The 22,620-nt window shown below is 45.1% G+C and overlaps 1 protein-coding gene across 4 annotated transcripts in view; it reads right to left on the reverse strand.

Moving 5' to 3' along the window:
- Positions 1-22,620, reverse strand: part of LOC144592603 (RNA-binding Raly-like protein) — a 673,998-nt gene that overhangs the window by 5,371 nt on the left and 646,007 nt on the right. For 3 of the 4 annotated variants that reach the window (XM_078397261.1, XM_078397262.1, XM_078397263.1), the window contains one exon: positions 21,301-21,414. In XM_078397261.1, coding sequence (XP_078253387.1) covers positions 21,301-21,414 — 114 coding nt within the window. Of the gene's footprint in view, positions 1-1,948; positions 3,003-21,300; positions 21,415-22,620 lie in introns of those variants that run through there. The other variant, XM_078397264.1, reaches the window with a different exon arrangement.

Raw genomic sequence — 22,620 nt, forward strand, 5'->3', positions numbered from 1 at the left:
GTCACCCATTCCTTCTCTCCAGAGATGCTGCCTGTCCTGCTGAGTTACTCCAGCATTTTGTGTCTGTCTTTGCTATGAATGCTTCCCGACGGGCCGCGGCTGTGGACTGGGAACGCGGTCGGAGGCCTTTATCGAGGCGCCGTAGTCTCGATGCCTCCCGGATCACCGCGTAGAAGCCCGGGTCGGGGCCCGGCTGGGGCCTCGCGGGTACAAGCCCGGGTCGGGGGAAGCAGCTGACGGAGCCCACGGCTGGGGCCTGGGTTGGCACCACGGAGGCATGAAGTGGGGCGTCGACGGCGGTGAGGCCTCGGTGGTGGCAGCGGTGAAGCCTCGCGACGATGGGACCTTGGCGGTAGTGGAGCTTCACGGCAGCGACGATGCTTTGCGGGTCGATGAGAGCCTGGAGGACCCGGCGTGGGGGTGGGGGGGGAGCGGAAGAATAATGGGGTACTCGACGTGGGGGATCTATTGTGGTGGGGGGGTATAAAAGGGGGAGCCGGCGTGCTTTGTAACTTTGTCAGCTCAGTAGGTGGCCGCTATTTGTATACATTGTGTATTCAAGCAAAGAATCTTACTGTGCCTAGTCACATGTGACAATAGACAATAGACAATAGACAATAGGTGCAGGAGGTGGCCATTCGCCCCTTCGAGCCAGCACCGCCATTCAATGTGATCATGGCTGATCATTCTCAATCAGTACCCCGTTCCTGCCTTCTCCCCATACCCTCTGACTCCGCTATCCTTAAGAGCTCTATCCAGCTCATTCTTGAATGCATTCAGAGAATTGGCCTCCACTGCCTTCTGAGGCAGAGAATTCCACAGATTCACAACACTCTGACTGAAAAAGTTTTTCCTCATCTCAGTTCTAAATGGCCTACCTCTTATTCTTAAACTGTGGCCCCTTGTTCTGGACTCCCCCAACATTGGGAACATGTTTCCTGCCTCTAACGTGTCCAATCCCTTAATAATGTTATACGTTTCGATAAGATCTCCTCTCATCCTTCTAAATTCCAGTGTATACAAGCCTAGTCGCTCCAGTCTTTCAACATATGATAGTCCCGCCATTCTGGGAATTAACCTAGTAAACCTACGCTGCACGCCCTCAATAGCAAGAATATCCTTCCTCAAATTTGGAGACCAAAACTGCACACAGTACTCCAGGTGCGGTCTCACCAGGGCCCTGTACAACTGCAGAAGGACCTCTTTGCTCCTATACTCAACTCCTCTTGGCCAACATTCCATTGGCTTTCTTCACTGCCTGCTGTACCTGCATGCTTCCTTTCAGTGACTGATGCACTAGGGCACCCAGATCTCGTTGTACGTCCCCTGTTCCTAACTTGACACCATTCAGATAATACTCTGCCTTCCTATTCTTACCACCAAAGTGGATAACCTCACACTTATCCACATTAAACTGCATCTGCCATGCATCCGCCCACTCACACAACCTGACCATAAAGTATTCCTATATTCCTTCCTAATGCACCACCCCAGGGATTTGGCAGTGACTCCATGGATGACAAAGCAACTACCCAGAGAGTATTACTACTCTTCCTGTTGCAGTCGGAGCAGTTTTGCTCAAGGTAAATATGTAATTCCATTGTTACGGATGTTGATTTTGTGTGCAATGGTCACCACTAGAAGGACAGCATGATAATTGAGTGGGATGAGTCAGTGGTTGTGGACACAGCCCAGACCATCACGCAAACCAACCCTTGACTCCATCTACACTCCACGCTGCCTCGGCAAGGCCGCCAGCATAATCAGGGACCAGTCTCATCCCCGTTACCTCCTCTTCTCCCCCCTCCCATCAGGCAAGAGGAACATATGTTTAAAGACGCACACCTCTAGGTTCAGGCATAGTTTCTTCCCAGGTGTTATAATAATAATAATAATAATAATATAATAATAATATATTCCTTTATTTGTCCCACACCGGGGAAATTTACAGTGTTACAGCAGCAAAGTGGATAGCAAGATACATTCATTATAAATTAAAAAACGATGAGGATAATTGTCAACATTTACTGTGTTTTTCCTTTACTGTTACTGTTAACTGGTCTGCTGGGAGTAGTGCTGGTTGTGCAGTGTCACAGCAGCGGGAAGGAAGGACCTCCGATATCTCTCCTTCACACACTTGGGGTGAAGGAGTCTGTCACTGAATCAGGCAACTGAATCATCCTATCACCAACTAGAGCTGTCTTGACCTCCCATCTACCTCATTGTCTTTCTACTGACTGTTAGCTTGCAACAAAAGCTTTTCACTGTATCTCGGTACACGTAACAATAAACTAAACTAAACATTGGAGATCTTCAAACTATTTTTAGTCGGACTTTACCGGATGTTATCTTGCACTAAACATTAATTAAGCTCATCATTAAACCTTTATCCTGTATCTGTTTTCACTGTGGACGGCTTGATTATAATTATGTATATAGTCTTTTCGCTGACTGGATAGCACGCAACCAAAAAGCTTTTCACTGTACCTTGGTACCCGTGACAATAAGTAAACTAAACTAATAAACTGCATATGTTGGGGAACATTATGGGGGACTCCTACCACCCCAGCAACGGACTGTTCCAGCTGCTACGGTCAGGCAAACGCCTCCGCTGTCACGCTGTGAAAATGGAGAGGATGAGACGGAGTTTCTTCCCACAGGCCATCAGGACTGTTAACTCTCATATCACCAGGGACTAATTTAATTTACTGTATTAATTTATTTTTTGTGTTAAATTTTTTTTCTTTCTAATCTGTTTTGTAGTTTAGCACAATCCGCAGGCGTTGCCACGTTCATTTCACTGCACATCTTGTATATGTAGGTGACAAATAAAGTAGACTTGACTTGACTTGACTTGATGTTGATGAAATACAAAGAAAGATGGTAGCTCTTGCCATAGCAGTGCTGGGTACTATTTCCAAAGGTTAAAAAATAATGAAAAGAATGCAAAGGCTGATTTGTGAACATCGTAACTTTCCTTTTTGTCTTTCAAAATGGATGATCTGGGTTAAATTAAGAAAACAGAGAACGGTGGACAGGAATTATTTTATTATATTACTGAATGAATAATTTAAAACAGATTATACCAAACAGATTAAATTGTCTCCAAGGCTCCCGATTTTCATTTACTGTAATATAAAATGATGATCAAGTGAAGAATAGCCTTGTAACAAAGAACAGGATTTGATGGTGATGGCATTGGTGTTTCGTAGGTGATAATATAGCTACAAGATATCTTGTATATCCAGCCTCTACGATACCCAAGATAAAGGTGTCAGTGGTTGTGGGGAGAAGGCAGGAGAATGGGGTTAGGAGGGAAAGATAGATCATAAGGTCATAAGTGATAGGAGTAGAATTAGGCCATTCGGCTCATCAAGCCTACTCCGCCATTCAATCATGGCTGATCTATCTTTCCCTCCTAACCCCATTCTCCTGCCTTCTCCCCATAACCTCTGGCACCTGTACTAATCAAGAATCTATCTATCTCTGCCTTAAAAATATCCACTGACTTGGCCTCCGCAGCCTACTGTGGGAAATAATTCCACAGATTCATACCAGGTTGGAAGGCAGCAAACTTAGGACTTTATTTAAGATGGGAAGAAGAGAGAAAATTGGAAAGAGGGAGAAACGGAGAAAATAGACCATGTCCACCAAATACTGGAATCCTTGATCAGAAATGTAGTAATAGGGCATTTATCTAATTTTTTTAAAAAAATCATCATATGATCAAGCAGAGTCCACTGATTTAAAAAAGGAAAAATTTAGTTCAGTTTTGAGAGTGTAAGGCAGGAAACCATGTATATGGATTTTTCAAAGTCATTTGATAAGGTATTGCATAGAAAGGGCTCATGGAGTTTGGGTTACATATGAACATGGATAGAGGGTGGTGAACCTGTGGAATTCATTGCCACAGACTGCTGTGGAGGCCAAGTCAATGGATATATAGTATAAGAAAATAACTGCAGATGCTGGTACAAATCGAAGGTATTTATTCACAAAATGCTGGAGTAACTCAGCAGGTCAGGCAGCATCTCGGGAGAGAAGGAATGGATGACGTTTCGGGTCGAGACCCTTCTTCAGACTAACCAAGTCAATGGATATTTTAAGGCAGAGATAGATAGATTCTTGATCAGTACGGGTGTCAGGGGTTATGGGGAGAAGGCAGGAGAATGGGGTTAAGAGGGAAAGATAGATCAGCCATGATTGAATGGTGAAGGAGACTAGATGGGCCAAATACCCTAATTCTGCTCCTATCACATATGTGCTTATGATATTGGTTAGAGAGTTGGAATATTGAATAAATTGATCTTCTTCACGTTAGAGGCCGTTACTCCTTTTGTTCCACAGAAATTAGTACCGTGTCTTAAGATATTCATGAATTATGCAATGAATTAGTTAGTGAGATTGAATGCAACATATTAAAATTCACTCGTATTATTTAAACATGGTGAGAAAGTTAATTAATTGGATGATACAAATTACGATATTTTTCTACAGAATTGGAAGATTACATTTTCCTGGATTGCATTCCATTTATTACATCTTTCCTCCTTCACTTAGCCTGCTTAGAGCCCCCTGAATTCTTCTTACAATGCACTCTGTCAATTAGTGTTGTATCGTTGGAGAAAAGGTATAGGTGATGTTTGGGGTCGAGACCTTTCATCAGTCTCCCCCCCACACCCCCACCCTCGTTAAAAAAATAATATATATATTTTTTCTTTACTTAAAAGAGTCTGATGAGGGTCCTAAAACATCCCTTCTCTCCAGAGATGTAGCCTGACCCGGTGAGCTGCTCCAGCATTTTGGGTCTATCTTCGGTGTAAATCTGCAGTTCTTTCTTACACACATTGTATCTTTTAGATTTATTTAGATTTAAAGATACAGCGCGGAAATAGGCCCTTCGGCCCACCGTGCCCGCACCGCCCAGCGATCCCCACACATTAACACTATCCTACACGCACTAGGGACAATTTTTACATTTACCCAGTCAATTAACCTAATTTACATATCTGTATGTCTTTGGAGTGTGGGAGGAAACCGAAGATCTTGAAGAAAACCCACGCAGCTCACGGGGAGAACGTACAAACTCCGTACAGACGGCGCCCGTAGTCAGGATCGAACCTGAGTCCCCGGCGCTGCATTCGCTGTAAGGCAGCAACTCTACCGCTGAGCCACCGTGCCGCCACCGTATCGTCGGCAGAATTAACGGATTACATTGGTACTAGCTTTCTAATTATTAATATTGATTGTGAACAGCAGGGCTAGCTAGTGCGTTCATTATCTACAAAACCATCTCTTTCAAAACACTGAGTTGCAGATTATCAGATCCTGGGAATGGATTGGCTTCTTCTCTATTAATTTTTCTAATACTGAGTTTTTGTAAATAGGCAAGAGGAAGTGCAAGTAATAGAGGGATATGGATCGCATACAGGAGATAAGATCAGTTTAACGTGACAACGTGTTCGACAATAATCCTTGCATTCCAGTGCTGTACTGTTCTATGTTCGTTTAACTTTGAAAATGGCGTGAAAACTTGGCGACTCTTGTACATGGTCTCAGTGGACTATTTCTATACACTTTGCACCTTGGATTTAGTTTTAGTTTTAGAGATACAGCATGGAAACAGGCCCTTCGGCCCACCGAGTCCACACCGACCAGCGATCCCTGCACATTAACACTATCCTACAAACACTGGGGACAATTTACACTTATACAAAGCCAATTAACCCACAAACCTGTACGTCTTTGGAGTGTGGAAGAAAATCGAAGATCTCGGAAAAAACCCATGCAGGTCACGGGGAGAACGTACAAACTCCGTACAGACAGCACCCGTAGTCGGGATCGAACACCGGTCTCCGGTGCTGCAAGCGCTGTAAGGCAGCAACTCTACCGCCGCGCCACCGGACCTAACCTGGGATTGTGCTAATGTATAGTGAAAGTTTACTGAACTGTATGCAAAAAAAGAATGTCACTGACCCTCAGTATATGTGACAATAGCGTCCCATTCCTTCTCTCCAGAGATGCTGCCTGTCCCGCTGATTTACTCCAGCATTTTGTGTCTATTTTTGATAATAAAGAACCCTCACCCTGAACATAGGATCCCCCCAGGGTTGCATCCTTAGCCCCCTACTGTACTCCCTGTACACACATGACTGTGTGGCCAGGTTCAGCTCCAACTCCATCATCAAGTTTGCTGATGACACCGTGGTGGTGGGCCGGATCTCCGACAACGATGAGAAGGCCTACCGGGAGGAGGTGGCTGATCTGGCACTCTGGTGTCAGGACAATAGCCTCCTCTTGAATGTCAAAAAAACTAAGGAGCTGATTGTGGACTTTAGAAGGGCTCAACATCCGAGGATGTACACGCCACTGGAAATAAATGGGTCTACTGTGGATAGGAGGAGTTTTAAATACCTGGGAGTCCACATCAAAGAGGATCTGACATGGACAACGCACATTGCCGCACTGGTGGGTAAGGCAAAGCAGCGCCTTTACCACCTTAGACAGCTGAGGAAATTCAGAGTGTCTCTGAGTATCCTTCAATGCTTCTACTCTGGGACTGTAGAGAGCATCCTGTCCGGCAACATCTCAATCTGGTTTCGGAATAGCTCTGCCCAGGACAGGAAAGCCCTGCAGACAATAGTGCATTCGGCAGAACGCACCATGGGAACTACACTCGCCCCCCTGCAGGACCTATACATCAGGAGGTGTAGATCGAGAGCAAGCAAGATTATGAGGGACCCCTGCCACCCCAGCAACGGACTGTTCCAGCTGCTCCGGTCAGGCAAACGCCTCCGCTGTCACGCTGTGAAAACGGAGAGGGTGAGACGGAGTTTCTTCCCATAGGCCATCAAGACTGTTAACTTTTATAACTCCAGGGACTAAATTTTGTCTTCTCTATATTAACTTTAATTTATATGCTGTAAATGTAATTCTTTTTTTGCACAATTCGCAGGCATTGCCACTTTCATTTCACTGCACATCTTGTATGTGTATGTGACAAATAAACTTGACTTGACTTGACCCTTGATTGACTGGATCATTGATTGATTGATCCATGTTAATTTCTTTAAGCTTCTCAATTACTCTGGTCCTATTGTTCTTCACTATTTAAAGAATGCTTTCTGTGTCACGATCATACAAAATAGTCGTTGAATTTCCCAGCTCTTTCGTTACTTCCCCATTATAATTTCTCCGGTCTCAGAGTGAATAGAATGTTGCCTCCTATTGCAAATGTGTTGGAATACATAGGATGATGGTTTGCTGCAATTTAGTTTAGTTTAGTTTATTGTCACGTGTACCGAGGTACAGTGAAAAGCTTTGTTTTGCATGCTATCCAAACAGATCAGATAATACCATACACACATACAATCAACTCAAACTCAAGTGCAATAGGTAGAGCAAAGGGGAAGATACAAAGGGCAGAATATCGTTCTCAGCATTGCAGTGAATCAGCTGCAGAGACAAAGTCCAATGTCCGCAATGGGGTAGAGGTGAATTGGGCAGTACACTAGCTTATGGAAGGACCGTTCATAAACCTGATAACAGAGGGGAAGAAGCTGTTCTTGAGTCTGGTGGTGCGTGCTTTCAAGCTTCTGTACCTTCTGCCGGACGTGAGCGGGGAGAAGAAGGAATGACTGGGGTGGGACAAGTCTTTGATTATGTTGGCTGCTTTTTCAAGGTAGATGAAGTTGATGGTGGGGAGTCTGGTCTGTGTGATGGCTCATTATGGTTACCTAGCATTATCAGTAATGAATTCACCATATTATTGATTATTATATCTTTATTTGTGTGTTATTGTGATAGTTGGCCTAAAGCTTTTGTTGCATGCTAACCAGTCAGCATGATATGACTTTTATGAAGGCACAGCTGAATCCTGTTTGTAGTTTTGTTAGAAGAGGTTTGGTAAGCAACATTGACAAATAGCAATTCTGAAGGTTATACATAAAACGTGGGACTTGGGTGCACAAGGACACCAGGCTTGCAAAGTGTTTAGGCATGCAGGCGATCAGTTGGTTAAGCAAGTAGGATCGGTGGCACGGGTGGCACGGTGGCATTGCAGTAGAGCTACTACCTTACAGTGTCAGGGACCCAGGTTCGATCGCAACCACGGGGGCTGTCAGTATGAAGTTTGTACGTTCTCCCCGTGAGTTTTCTCCTACACGCCAAAGACGTAGAGGTTTGAAGGTTAATTGGTTTAGTATAATTGTAAATTATCCTTAGTGTGTGTGGGATAGTATTAATGTGTGGGGATCGCTGGTTGGCGCTGACTCAGTAGGACGAAGGGCCTGTTTCCGCACTGTATCACTAAACTAAACTAAACTAAACTAAACTAAGAGGTATAGAATACAAAAGCAGGGAGATTGTACACAACCTTTATTAAGCATTGACTAGGCCTCATCTAGAGACTTCTGTCCACAGGCCCAAAAGAGATGCACGAATGATTCCAGAGATGAGGGATTTCAGCCACAAGATTTTACTGGAGAAGCCAGAACTGTTCTCCTTGGAGCAAAACAAAATTGCGATTTGATGGAGGAGCACCAGATTATGACAGGTTTAGACAGAGTAAGTAGAGAGAAACTGTTCCCATCAGAGGATGGTTCAAGGCTGCAGTGCAGAGATTTAAAGTGATTGTCAGAAGCTTAGGGGAATGTGAGGATTTTTTATTTGTATATATACAGAGAATAGCTGTGATCTTGAACTCAGCCTCAGTAAGGCTGATGGAAGCAGGTTAATCAGTTTTTAGTTTTATTTTAGAGATACAGCGCGGAAACAGGCCCCTCTGGCCCATCGAGTCCGCACCGACCAGCGATCCCCGCACACTAACACTATCCAACACACACACTAGGGACAATTTACACTTATACCAAGCCAATTAACCTACAAACTTGTACGTCTTTGGAGTGTGGGAGGAAACCGAAGATCTCGGAGAAAACCCACGCGGTCATGGGGAGAACGTACAAACTCCGTACAGACAGCACCTGTCGTCGGGATCAAACCCGGGTCTCCGGCGCTGCAAGCGCTGTAAGGCAGCAACTCTACCGCCGTGCCACCGTGCCGCCTTATTTCAGAATTCACAAAAAGGAAAAGGAATATGATGGGCACTTGCATTTCTTTCCACTGCTATGCCGATGACACTCAGCTTTACCTCCCCCTGAAACCCAACAACCAGTCAAATTTAAACAGCCTCTTACACTGCCTTGAGGACATAAAATGTTGGATGGCACAGAACTTCCTCCAATTAAATGAGAGCAAGTCTGAGGTCATCCTATTCGGCCCCCCCGACTCCATCAAATCGATAACAGGCAGTCTTGGAAGTCTATCCTGCCTAGTCAAACTGCATGTCAAAAACCTCGGCATGATATTTGACTCTGCATTAAAATTTGATAAGCAAGTCAACGCTGTGGTAAAAGCCAGCTTCTTCCAACTTCGAACCATAGCTAAAATCAAACCTTCCCTCCAATTCGACGACACAGAAAAAATCATTCACGCTTTCATTTCCTCCCGCCTAGACTACTGCAACTCCCTATACACTGGGATCAGCCAATCTTCCCTGTCCCGCCTGCAACTGGTCCAAAACGCCGCAGCGAGACTCCTGACGGGTACCCGTAAAAGGGACCACATCACCCCGATTCTGGCCTCTCTCCACTGGCTCCCTGTACGGTACAGAATCAACTTCAAGCTCCTCCTATTCACGTATAAAGCCCTAAATGGACATTCCCCCCCCTACATCAAAAATCTTCTAACCCCCCTCTCTAACTCCAGGTCCCTCAGGTCGGCCGACTTGGGGCTACTCACTATCCCGCGGTCTAGGCTTAAGCTCAGGGGTGACCGCGCTTTTGCGGTTGCAGCTCCTAGACTGTGGAACAGCATCCCTCTCCCCATCAGAACTGCCCCCTCCATCGACTCCTTTAAGTCCAGGCTCAAAACCTATTTCTACTCCCTAGCGTTTGAGGCTCATTGAGGAGGCGCTGTGAACTGTTTGCGTGCTACTGTATGTTTCATTTTTTTCCTTAGTACCTAATCAGATGTACAGCACTTTGGTCAACGTGGGTTGTTTTTAAATGTGCTATACAAATAAAATTGACTTGACTTGACTTGAGAGAAAATCAAATTTTGAGCCAAATTTTGGGGAGAGAGTGGGAGCATGGGATTGTTGGATACCCGTAAAAGAGGTGACAATGGACCTGATGGGCCAAATGGCCATCTTCTGGGTCACGATGATTCAATGATGTTTGGGATTTTCTCGCTCGGACAGTTATGGGTCTTTGGAATTCTTTGTCCCAGAGTTGAGGTCACTGCCCCACAGCCTTGAACCATCCTCTAATGGGAACAGTTTCTCTCTACCTTGTCAAAACCTGCCATATTCTGGTGTAGAAATTGTGGACGCAGCCTAGACCATCACACAAACCAATCTCCCTTCCATTGATTCCGTCTACACCTCACGCTGCCTCGGCAAGGCCGTCAGCATAATCAAGGATCAGTCTCACACTGGACACTCCCTCTTCTCCCCTCTTCCCCCTGGCAAGAGGTACAGGAGTGTGAAAATGCACACCTCCAGATTCAGGAACAGGTGCTTCCCAGCTGTTATCATGCAACTGAACCATCCTATCAACAACTAGAGAGTGGCCTGAGCCATCTACCTCATTGGAGACCCTTAGACTATATTTTATTGGACTTTACTGGACTTTATCTTTGACTAAACATTATTCCCTTCATCATGTTCCTGTGGTCTGTAGATTGCTCAATTGTAATCATGTACTGTATAGTCTTTCCGTTGGCTGGTTTGCACACTACGAAAAAGCCTTTCGCTGTATTTTGGTATGTGACATTAGACTAAACTGTAATTGAGGACATTCAAGGGTGTGAACAATAAAATAACTTTGGATTCCAAGGAAATCAGTGCACATGAGGACCAGGCCCGGTTGGATCAAAGAGGGAGTGTGGTGCTTCGACGGTGGGGTGGGCCGCTGGAGGCCCTGCAGCAGCCTGGGGCTCGGCTGGACCGGGTGCCGCTCCAAGAGGTCGAGCACATGGACCGGATGCGGCCTACAGCGGTGGAGCAGCGGCGGAGGACACCACGGCTACGATTGACCAGGCTGACCCAACAACGCCACCAGGACAACAGACCTTCATGGTCAGGACATGATGCCTGCACTTACAACTGGGACTTGAAAATGGCGCCAAACTGGCGACATTGTATAATGTCTCAGTATTAGGGGTGCCAACTATCTCACTCCCAAATAAGGGACAAGTTGACGCCCCTCACCCCACGTGACCTCACCCAGCCAGCGGCCACGTGCTTCCGCTCCACAAGTTGTGGCCGCCCGGGCCAGGAGGTAGGTTGCCATGCAACCTCCGTCAGGCGGCACCCAGGCCTCCAAACCAACACTGTCCAGACCTACAGCGGCCCCCCGGACGTACACTGTCCGGACCTACAGCGGCTTCCAGACCTACATTGTCCAGGCCTACACTGTCTGGGCCTACACTGTCCGGGCCTACACTGTACGGACCTACACTGTCTGGACCTACACTGTCCGGGCCTACAGCGGCCTCCAGACCTACACAGTCCGGACCTACATTGTCTGGACCTACACTTTCTGGGCCTACAGCGCTCCCCGGCCCTAATATGGGACAATGGTGGTCCCGAATGGGACAAACCAATTTAGCCCAAAATACGGGATGTCCCGGCTAATATGGGACAGTTGGCAACCCTACTCAGTGTACTACTGCTATACATTTGAACTGTATCTGAGATGCTTATCTAAGATGTATCTAAGCGCTTATGTACAGTGATACTGGTACTGAACTGTATACAATAATGAATTTCACTGTACCTCGTTATACGTGACAAATAACGTACCGTAGAGTAGCATAAAGTGGTAAAATGGAATTGAAGAAGAAAAGTGTCCATGACCTCATCAAAGGTGCAGACTAGCCTTTCTCCTGCTGCTGTTGATTTTCTATGCTGCATAGTCTTCTCTTCAAGTCTACAATCTGCCACATTGTAAATGTTTGTGGCCACTGTGAACTATACAGGCACTGGTACGATGAATGTGTACAGTTCTGACCCCCCCCCCCCACATTACAAGAAGAGGTGTAGTGAGAGATGGTGTTGCAGGTCTCTCGTCGGTGAGAGGAGGAGAACTTCGGGACTGTTTCAATTGATTATGCACACTAACTAATGTCATGACCTTCCTATTCATAAGGTCATAAGTGATAGGAGTAGAATTAGGCCATTCGGCCCATCAAGTCTCCGCCATTCAATCATGCTGATCTATCTCTCCCTCCTAACCCTTATCTTTTCTTATCCTCATAACCTCTGACACCTGTACTAATCAAGAATCTATCTATCTCTGCCTTAAAAATATCCACTGACTTGACCTCTACAGCCTTCTGTGGCAAAGATTTCCACAGTTTCACCACCCTCTGATGAAATAAATTTCTCCTCATCTCGTTCTTAAAAGAACGTCCTTTAATTCTGAGGCCATGACTTCTAGTCCTTGACTCTCCCACTAGTGGAAACATCCTCTCAAACCCCCACTCGATCCAAGCCTTTCACTATTCTGTATGTTTCAATGAGGTCCCCCCTCATTCTTCTAAACTCCAGCGAGCACAGGCCCGGTGGTGACAAACGCTCAACATAGGTTAACCAACTCCTTCCTGGGATCAGTGTTGTAAACCTCCTCTGGACCCTCTCCAGAGCCAGCACATCCTTCCACAGATATGGTGCCCAAAATTGCTGACAATATTCCAAATGCGGTCTTATTGAGCACGAAAGGGTGTTGCACTTCCTGAAGAGTGTGACCCACGTTACCAATCCATGGGGAATTACACCTCACTAACTGAATTAGAAACACATCAGCACCCAAAATAGCTGTCGACACTGTCAGGATTGCAGCTACATTTCCTTATCGGTTGCTGAGCTAAGATATGAACAGTGATGCAGATGTTTAATTATCTCATCATTTTACAATTGTATAATTCCCTGAATAATTGTGCAAGGCGAAATGGAAACTGACCAAATAAAACATCAGAAGATGTTCAGCTGGAATATCCGTTTTCTATCCCGTCCAGTCTGAAGAAGGGTCCCGACCCGAAATGACACCTATCCATGTTCTCTAGAGACACTGAGTTACTCCAGCACTTTGTGTCTTTTGCTCTTATCCATTTTATCGCTGGTCGATATGGTTTCTATACCTAGGAGACCAGTAGAAGAAGTTTCTGAATTCCACATTGGGTTCAGAGATCAGTATCGGGGCAGCACGTTGGCGCAGCGGTAGAGTTGCTGCCTTCCAGCGCCAGGGACCCGGGTTCGATCCTGACTATGGGTGTTGTCTGTACGGAGTTTGCACGTTCTCCCTGTGACCACGTGATGCACCAGTTTCCTCCCACATCCCATAGATGAGCAGGTTTACAGGTTAATTTGCTTCTGTAAATTTGTCCCTAGCATGTAGGATAGAATTAATGTACGGGGATCGCTGGTTGGTATGTACTTGGTGGGCCGAAGGGCCTGTTTCCGCGCTGTATCTCTAAAAACTAAAGCCGCAGACAAAATGAAACAAAATTAAGGCTGTAGGTGAATTGGCTTCTGTAAATTGTCCCTGGTGTGTAGGATAGAACTATCTAACTATCTGTATCTAGACTTTCAGAAAACCTTTGATAAGGTCCCGCACGGGAGATTGGTGACTAAAATTAGAGCACATGGTATTCACAGGGTGTTGACATGGATAGAAAATTGGTTGGCAGACAGGATGCAAAGAGTAGGAGTAAACGGGTCCTTTTCAGAATGGCAGGCAGTGGGGAGTGGAGTGCCACAAGGCTCGGTGTTGGGGCCACAACTGTTTACCATATATATTAATGATTTGGAAGAGGGAGTTAGAAGCAACACTAGCAGGTTTGCGAATGACACAAAGCTGGGTGGCAGTGTAAACTGTGAAGAGGATGTTAGGAGGTTGAAGGGTGACCTGGACAGGTTGAGCAAGTGGGCAGATGCGTGGCAGATGCAGTATAATATAGATGAATGTGAGGTTATCCACTTTGGCGGCAAAAACAAGGAGGCAGATTATTATCTCAATGGTGTTAGGTTAGGTAAGGGGGAGGTGCAGCGAGACCTGGGTGTCCTTGTACACCAGTCACTGAAAGTTGGCGTGCAGGTACAGCAGGCAGTGAAGAAAGCTAATGGAATGTTGGCCTTTATAACAAGAGGATTTCAGTATAGGAGTAAAGAGGTTCTTCTGCAGTTCCCTGGTAAGACCACAACTGGAGTATTGTGTACAGTTTTGGTCTCCTAATTTGAGGAAGGGCATCCGTATAATTGAGGCAGTGCAGCGTAGGTTCATGAGATTGATCTCTGGGATGGCGGGACTGTCATATGAGGAAAGATTGAAAAGACTAGGCTTGTATTCATTGGAGTTTAGTAGGATGAGAGGGGATCTTATACAAAAATATAAAATTATAAAAGGACTGGACAAGCTAGATGCAGGAAAATGTTTCCCAATGTTGGGCGAGTCCAGAACCAGGGGCCACAGTCTTAGAATAAAGGGGAGGCCATTTAAAACTGAGGTGAGAAGCAACTTTTTCACCCAGAGTTGTGAATTTGTAGAATTCTCTGCCACAGAGGGCAGTGGAAGCCAAATCACTGGATGGATTTAAGAGAGAGTTAGATACTCTAGGGGCTAGTGGATGTGGGGAGAAGGCAGGCACGGGGTATTGATTGGGGACGATCAGCCATGATCACAATGATTGGCAGTGCTGGCTCAAAGGGCCGAATGGCCTCCTCCTGCACCTATTTTCTATGTTTCTATCTAACTAGTACATGGGCGATCGCTGGTCTGGTGGGCTGAATGGTCTGTTTCCATACTGCATTTCTAAGCTAAACTTAACAAATACTTTTCAATGCTTTTCAACAGTCTAAAACTATTTTGGAGTTTTTTTACAAAATGATAGGCTCCTGGGATTGTGTTTCTCAGCGTTTGATATATGCTTGGCAGCTGCAATGGGAGCTGATTAGGCACATACCCTGACAGATAGCATTGTACTTAAGCTCTGCCTGTCTTCATCTTGCCTTAGAGATTGGCTCAGATTGCCATGATTGCGGGTGTGATTTGTCTTTGGTGATACAACAACATCAGCCTGTACATCAGGGGCCAACAAGGGATTCAAACATACAATCTACTGAGCCCTCATTAACTTTATTTATTCATGAAAGCTCCAGCAACTGTCAACACTAGAAAAAAATACCTGTAAGTATGCATTGTTAACCCTTATAATGAAAAAGGAAAATAGGCAAATTGGAACTTACTGGCTTTGCCCACTGCACTGCAGCGGTAGAGTTGCTGCCTTACAGCACTTGCAACGCCAGAGACAAGGGTTCGATCCTGACTACGGGTACTGTCTGTACAGAATTTGTACGTTCTCCCTGTGATTGCGTGGGTTTCCTCCCGCATTCCAAAGACGTACAAGTATGTAAGAGAATTGGTTTAGTATAAGTGTAAATTGCCCCTAGTGTGTAGGATAGTGTGCGGGGATCGTTGGTCGGTGTGGACTCAGTGGGTCGAAGGGCCTGTTTCCGTGCTATATAGCCGCCTATCTTACTATAAAGGTCAGAGCAATAGATTAAAAAAATAGATGGAGGTTTCATTACAAAGAACATCGAACATAGCAAGAACAGGCCCTTTGGCCCACAATGTCTATGCCAAGCATGTTGTTAAGACCAACTCTAATCTTCCTGCATATAATCAATATCCCTCCATTTCCTCCATATCCATTTGCCTATCCAAAAGCCTTGTAAATGCCACTATCATATCTGCCTCCACCATCAATGCTGGCAGTGTGTTCCAGGCACTCACCATCTTCTGCCTAAAAAAACTTGTCCGACACATCGTATAAGGTCATAAGGTCATACCTGATAGGAGCAGAATTAGGCCATTCGGCCCATCGTCTACGCCATTCTATCATGGCTGATTTAGCTCTCTCCTAACCCCATTCTACTGCATTCTCCCCATAACCCCTGTCAACCACACTAATCAAGAATCTATCTATCTCTGCCTTAAAAATATCCATTGATGGCCTCTCCTTTAAACTTTGCCCCTCTCACCTTGAAGCTATGGCCACTGGGGTAACTAAAGGATTTCCACTGAGGGTGCAGTCAGCTGCGGGCCGACCATTGCTAAAGGTGAGTGGGATTTGAAGGAAACTCCCACCACCATTGCAGACATTCATTTGGTTCCCCTCCGCATCCATTCCCAGCACCATTCCCTTTTCACGATTACAACAAAAGATGCTTTGTTCACCCTCACAATGAATATTGATCGATGAGCCTTTTAGTTATATTATCTACTCAGTTTCCAATCATAGAATGCAATGTATCAGTAGTCGGCAAGTAAAGTGGTTAAACCAGGATCAGACACATGGTGGAAAGAGATATACTCTATGGCCCTGAAGGACGTCGTTGATCATGTCTCAAGAAACAAGGTCTCCAAATGCACTGAGAATGGTGGCTCAATAACAATGTGTTGAAATTTGTTTATCAGCAGTTCAAGAATTATTATGTTCAGTTCTGGGCACCATGTCACGGGAAAGATGTTGTCAAGCTGGAAAGGGTGCAGAGAAGAGTTGCGAGGATGTTGCCAGGAATCGAGAGGCTGAGCTATAGGGAGAGGTTGAGTAGGCTGGGACTCTATATTCTTTGTAGCGCAGGAGGATGAGGGGAGATCTTACAGAGGTGTACAAAATCATGAGAGGAATAGATCAGGTAGACGCATTGAATCTCTTGCCAAGAGTAGGGGAATCGAGAACGAGTGGATATAGGTTTAAGGTGAGGGAGAAAAATTTAACATGTGCCTGAGGGGTAAATATTTCACACAGTGGGTGGTGGGTGTATGGAATGACCTGCCAGAGGAGGTAGTTAAGATAGGTATTATTGCAGCGTATAAGAAACATTTAGATAGGTTGCCTGATAAGATAGGTTTAGAGAAATATGGGCCAAAAGCTGGCATGTGGGGTTAGTGTAGATGGGGCATATTGGTCGGCATGGGAAAGTTGGGCCAAATGGCATGTTTCCACACTGTATGACTCTATGACTGAAAGGCTATTTCCAAAAACATCATTGCATGTAGACATATTGAATAATAACAAAACCTCTTCAATGTCTTTACGGTGAAAATGGCCAGACACAGAGACAACGATCAGAAATAAATAATTTCAGTAAAGAGGCCCCTAATCCTTTGCTGTAATATATTGCTCAGTGAAACATCTTCAAGAGACAACAGAGAATTACGAATTACTAGTTCTAAGATGTTCATAAAATGTTTCGACCTAATTTATGAAGCCAAAAGGGACCAAAGCTAATACATTTGAAGCATATATGGCCATATTACAAAAGCACCAATTTTAACTACATACTGAGGATAAATTTAACATTGTGTGCATGATGAAAAGAGGACTATGGTAGCATTAAGGTGGCAGCATGATTAGCAGAGAATCAGATCTCACTCAGTCTGACGAAGGTTCCCGCCTGAAACGTCACCTATTCCTTTTCTCCAGAGATGCTAACTGAGTTACTCCAGCACTTTGTGTCTATCTTTGGTATAAATCAGCATCTGCAGTTCTTTCCCACAGATCTTAATTGCCTGGTACAATGTAAAAGAGCAGCCTTTTAGTGGCTACTGTTCAGGTGCCTGCCAGTGAGCAAAGCAGTAGGGTTGCCTACAAACCTGTACATCTTTGGAGTGTGGGAGGAAACGGGAGCAGCTGGATAAAACCCATGCGGTCACAGGGAGAATGTGCAAACTCCGTACAGACAGCACAATAATCAAGGACGAGTCGCACCCCGGCTTCTCCCTCTTCTCCCCTCTCCCATCAGGCAAATGTATAGAAGTGTGAAAATGTACACCTCCAGATTCAGGGGTAGTTTCTTCCCAACTGTTATCAGGCAACTGAACCATCCTACCACAACTAGAGAGCTACCTCATTGGAGATCCTCGGACTATCTTTGAACGGACTTGACTGGCTTTATCTTGCACTAAACGTTATTCACGATATTCCCTTTATCATGTATCTGTACACTGTGGATGGCTTGGTTGGAATCACGTATTGTCTTTCCGCTGACTGGTTAGCACGCAACAAAAGCTTCTCACTGTACCTGGGTGCACGTGACAATAAACAAAACAAAACTAAACTAAACTAAACCCAAGGTCAGGATCGAGCCCGGTTCCCAGGCGCTGTAGGGCAGCAACTCTACCGCTGCGCCACCGTGCCGCTCCACCGCCTCTCTAGGAAGGGATGGGGTGACAGAGCTACAGAATATTATGGAACACAGCAATGAGGAGTTTCCCCACCAAATGGAAAATACATCCAGCTTCCACAGTAAGTCCTCCAAACTGTATAAGGACATGTCATAAGGAATAGGACTAAAATTAAGCCATTCAGTCCACCAATTTTACTCTGCCATTCAATCAAGGCTGATCTATCTCTCCCTCCTAACCCCATTCTCCTACCTTCTCCCCATAACCTCTAACACCTGTACTAATCAAGAATCTATCTATTTCTGCCTTAACAATATCATTGACTTGGCCTCCACAGTCTTCCGTGGCAAAGAATTCCACAGATTCACCACCCTCTGACAAAAAAAAAATTCTCCTCATCTCCTTCCTAAAAGAACGCCCTTTAATTCTGAGAACGTCCTTTAATTCCGTCCTCCGTCTCAGAGCTGACACCTCCACGAGGAGGTTGTCAAGTAGAAGGATAATGTGCCCTGGTACTTTATATCAACCAGTCTCTCCACTGCAGAATTGGCTGGATGGTTCTCCATTGACCAACTATTGAACACAGTGGGCGCACTATAGGTTGGCAATGATGGCGCAGCGGTAGAGTTGCTGCCTTACAGCGCATGCAGAGCCAGAGACCCGGGTTTGATCCCGACTATGGATGCTGCCTGTATGGAGTTTGTACGTTCTCCCCGTGACAACGTGGGTTATCTCTGAGATCTTCGGTTTTCTCCCACACTGCAAAGACGTACAGGTTTGTAGTTTAATTGGCTTGGTGTACAGTATGTGTAAATTGTCCCTAGTGTGTGTAGGGTAGTGTTAATGTGAGGGGATCACTGGGCCGAAGGGCTTGTTTCCTAAACTAAACTAAACTAAACAGTGAGTTAAAGTCTGCTCCTTTACCTTTGAATTGGATAGTAGCAGTAATGTCCTCAAAAGGAAGAATGCCTTTGAAGCATGAATTCCAACTACTTAAAAAACTGATAACATTTTCAAAGATATTCCCAAAGTGCTAGATGATATTAAACCAAAAATGCTGAGATTGCACTATACAGCACCAATGACATTGTTTAAATTGCTCATATATTCCTTACAAATGGAAATTAATTTCACTGTGTCACTTTTTTCACGAGGGGAATATGAAGATCGAGACTATTGCTGAATCACGATAATGTGACTTAGTTCCAGGGGCCCAAGAAAGCGGATAAACAATGATTGGTTACACTGAGAATATACTTCTCATCACTTACATTTCATCCAACTTTTAACATTTACTTTTGTTAAAAATTGTGACATATTTAAACATATTAAATGCACAATTCTGGGTAAATTAAATAGTAAAATGGAAGAATCGTGGCACCTGAGATAGAATAATGCCCATCACTCTGAACTATCGAATTTGGAAGATGAAGCATAATGCTTCACAATATTGTGAAATTGAGATGAAAATGCAAACTTATTTATGGAAGGGCGTGAGCAATGAAACGCCTTCGTATTTCAGTGCCCAAAGTATAGACTCACCTCACAAATGTGCAAGAGAGAGAGACAGGCGGAGAGAGAGGGAGAGGGGGAGAGGGAAAGAGAGGGAGGGAGGGAGAGGGAGAGGGAGAGAGGGAGAGGGAGAGGGAGAGGGAGAGGGAGAGGGAGAGGGAGAGGGAGAGGGAGAGGGAGAGGGAGAGGGAGAGGGAGAGGGAGAGGGAGAGGGAGAGGGAGAGGGAGAGGGAGAGGGAGAGGGAGAGGGAGAGGGAGAGGGAGAGGGAGAGGGAGAGGGAGAGGGAGAGGGAGAGGGAGAGGGAGAGGGAGAGGGAGAGGGAGAGGGAGAGGGAGAGGGAGAGGGAGAGGGAGAGGGAGAGGGAGAGGGAGAGGGAGAGGGAGAGGGAGAGGGAGAGGGAGAGGGAGAGGGAGAGGGAGAGGGAGAGGGAGAGGGAGAGGGAGAGGGAGAGGGAGAGGGAGAGGGAGAGGGAGAGGGAGAGGGAGAGGGAGAGGGAGATGTTGAGACAGCATGGCAACAGGTTCTTTGGCCCACCGAGTCCACACTGGCCATCGGCCACTCATTTAAACTAATCCTACACTAATCTAATCCAATTTTATTCACTCCACATTGTCATCAACTCCCTCCAGATTCTATCATTCACCTACACGCAAACTGCTATTTAAAGTGGCCAAGTAACCTACCTTCCCCCACTTCTTTGGGATGACATGTGGAGGGTGGGGGTGGGGGAACTTAGATACATAGACAATAGGTGCAGGAGTAGGCCATTCGGCCTTTCGAGCCAGCACCGCCATTCAATGTGATCATGGCTGATCATCAATACCCCGTTCCTGCCTCCCCCCCATATCCTTTTATTCCGCTAGCCCTAAGAGCTAAATCTAACTCTCTCTTGAAAGCATCCAGTGAATGCATCTGAAGCAGAGAATTCCACAAATTCACAACTCCCTGAGTGAAAAAGTTTTTCCTCATCTCAGTTCTAAATGGCCTACCCCTTATCCTTAAACTGTGGCCTCTGGTTCTGGACTCTCCCAACATCGGGAACATGTTTCCTGCATCTCGCCGATCCAATCCCTTAATAATTTTATATGTTTCTATAAGATCCCCTCTCATCCTTCTAAATTCCAGTGAATACAAGCCCAGTCGCTCCATTCTTTGATTATATGACAGTCCTGCCATCCCAGGAATTAACCTGGTGAACCTATGCTGCACTCCCTCAATAGCAAGAATGTCCTTCCTCAAATTAAGAGGCCAAAACTGCACACAGTACTCCAGGTGCGGTCTCACCAGGGCTCTGAACAACTGCAGAAGGACCTCTTTGCTCCTAAACTCAAATCTTCTTGCAATGAAGGCCAATTTGCCAATAGCTTTGTTCACTGCCTGTTGTACCTGCATGCTTACTTTCAGTAACAACTTGTGACGTAATGACAATCCCTTTGAGCCATGTATCCTTCCTGACCTGTCAATGTGACTGATGGCACTAAGCTGGCTTAATGTAACTCAGGATGACTTGTCTGTTATGTGATGCTGATTTCTACCCACCGGCATCTGCCTTTTGTTGCTTCTCAATCTTCTCCAGTCTTCCCAGTAAGAAGTCAATTTTGTTTTTGATTTGGGTCAGTTCCTTCTTGATTGTCTGCAGCTCGTCTGATTTCACTGGGGACAGAGAAGCGTATATTCGAAATGCATGAAATTTCGTCTGTGGTTAAAACAAGACAACAATTCCGACAGTTTGCTTCCTCCGCTTGGCAGAACAGTTTGGAAAACCTGGTCAATACTAGGAGTTACGCATTTCCTCACCGCCGAACACATCTGCAAAACAATGCAGAGACTGCATAGCAACAAAACCATTCATCTTTATCGAGAATGTTAAGAAGTTTTTTGTAAATGAAAAACGAAAAAAATTATTAAGCATAATGACTCTGTTTCATTCTTTCTGACAGTTAGGTTTTTCAGAAATATTAAAATGGCTTTGACGCATTAAGGTATAAATGCAAATAACATACAAAATCGACAAAAATGTGAAAATGTGTGCAATAATATTGCACATATCGGAACTAAAATCATAGAGGCTTGGAGTAACAGTGTGGAAACAGGCCCTACAGCCCAACTTGCCCACGCTGACCAGCATGCTCCATCTACACTACTACGTGCCTGCATTTGGCATATATCCCACTAAACCTGTCCTGTCCATGTACCTGTCTAAATGTATCTTAACTGCCTCAACTACCTCATCTGGCAGCTCGTTCCATATACCCGCCACCCTTTGTGTAAATAAGTTACCCCTCAGCTTCCTATTAAATCTTCCCCCCCTCACCTTAAACCTATGGTTCTCAATTCCCCTACTTTGTGCATTTACCCTATTTATTCCCCTCATGATTTTACACACCTTCGTCCCTCCTGCGCTCTAAGGAATAAAGCCCTAGCCTGCCCAACGGGCCCTCGATTCCTGGCAACATCGTTGTAAATCATCTCTGTAACCTCTCCAGCTTAAAAAAAATGTTATTATTCTAGGAATTGAATACAGTTAAATTTCCGGTTATTGAATTAATTGGTAACATATTTACATAACAGCTGAGGTCTCATTTAATCTACATTTAAGGATGGCATTCACAGGAGGGCCGAAAAGGCCTGTTTCCGGCTGTATATATATGATATGATATGATATGATATGGACTATCTATAATCAAAACGTCAATTCTTTTCCCTTGAATATGGTACCAATAGGAAATCAATTTCCATTATATTTAACCAGACTGGCTTAATAATTTGTTACGCAATTATACACCAGCTATCAGTTTATTATTATTGCACTTGGCTTGACATCGAAAAAGGCCTAAAATTGCCACAACATATTTATTG

Source organism: Rhinoraja longicauda, chromosome 4, assembly GCF_053455715.1.
Source record: "Rhinoraja longicauda isolate Sanriku21f chromosome 4, sRhiLon1.1, whole genome shotgun sequence".
In the NCBI taxonomy this organism is placed as follows: Eukaryota; Metazoa; Chordata; class Chondrichthyes; order Rajiformes; family Arhynchobatidae; genus Rhinoraja; species Rhinoraja longicauda.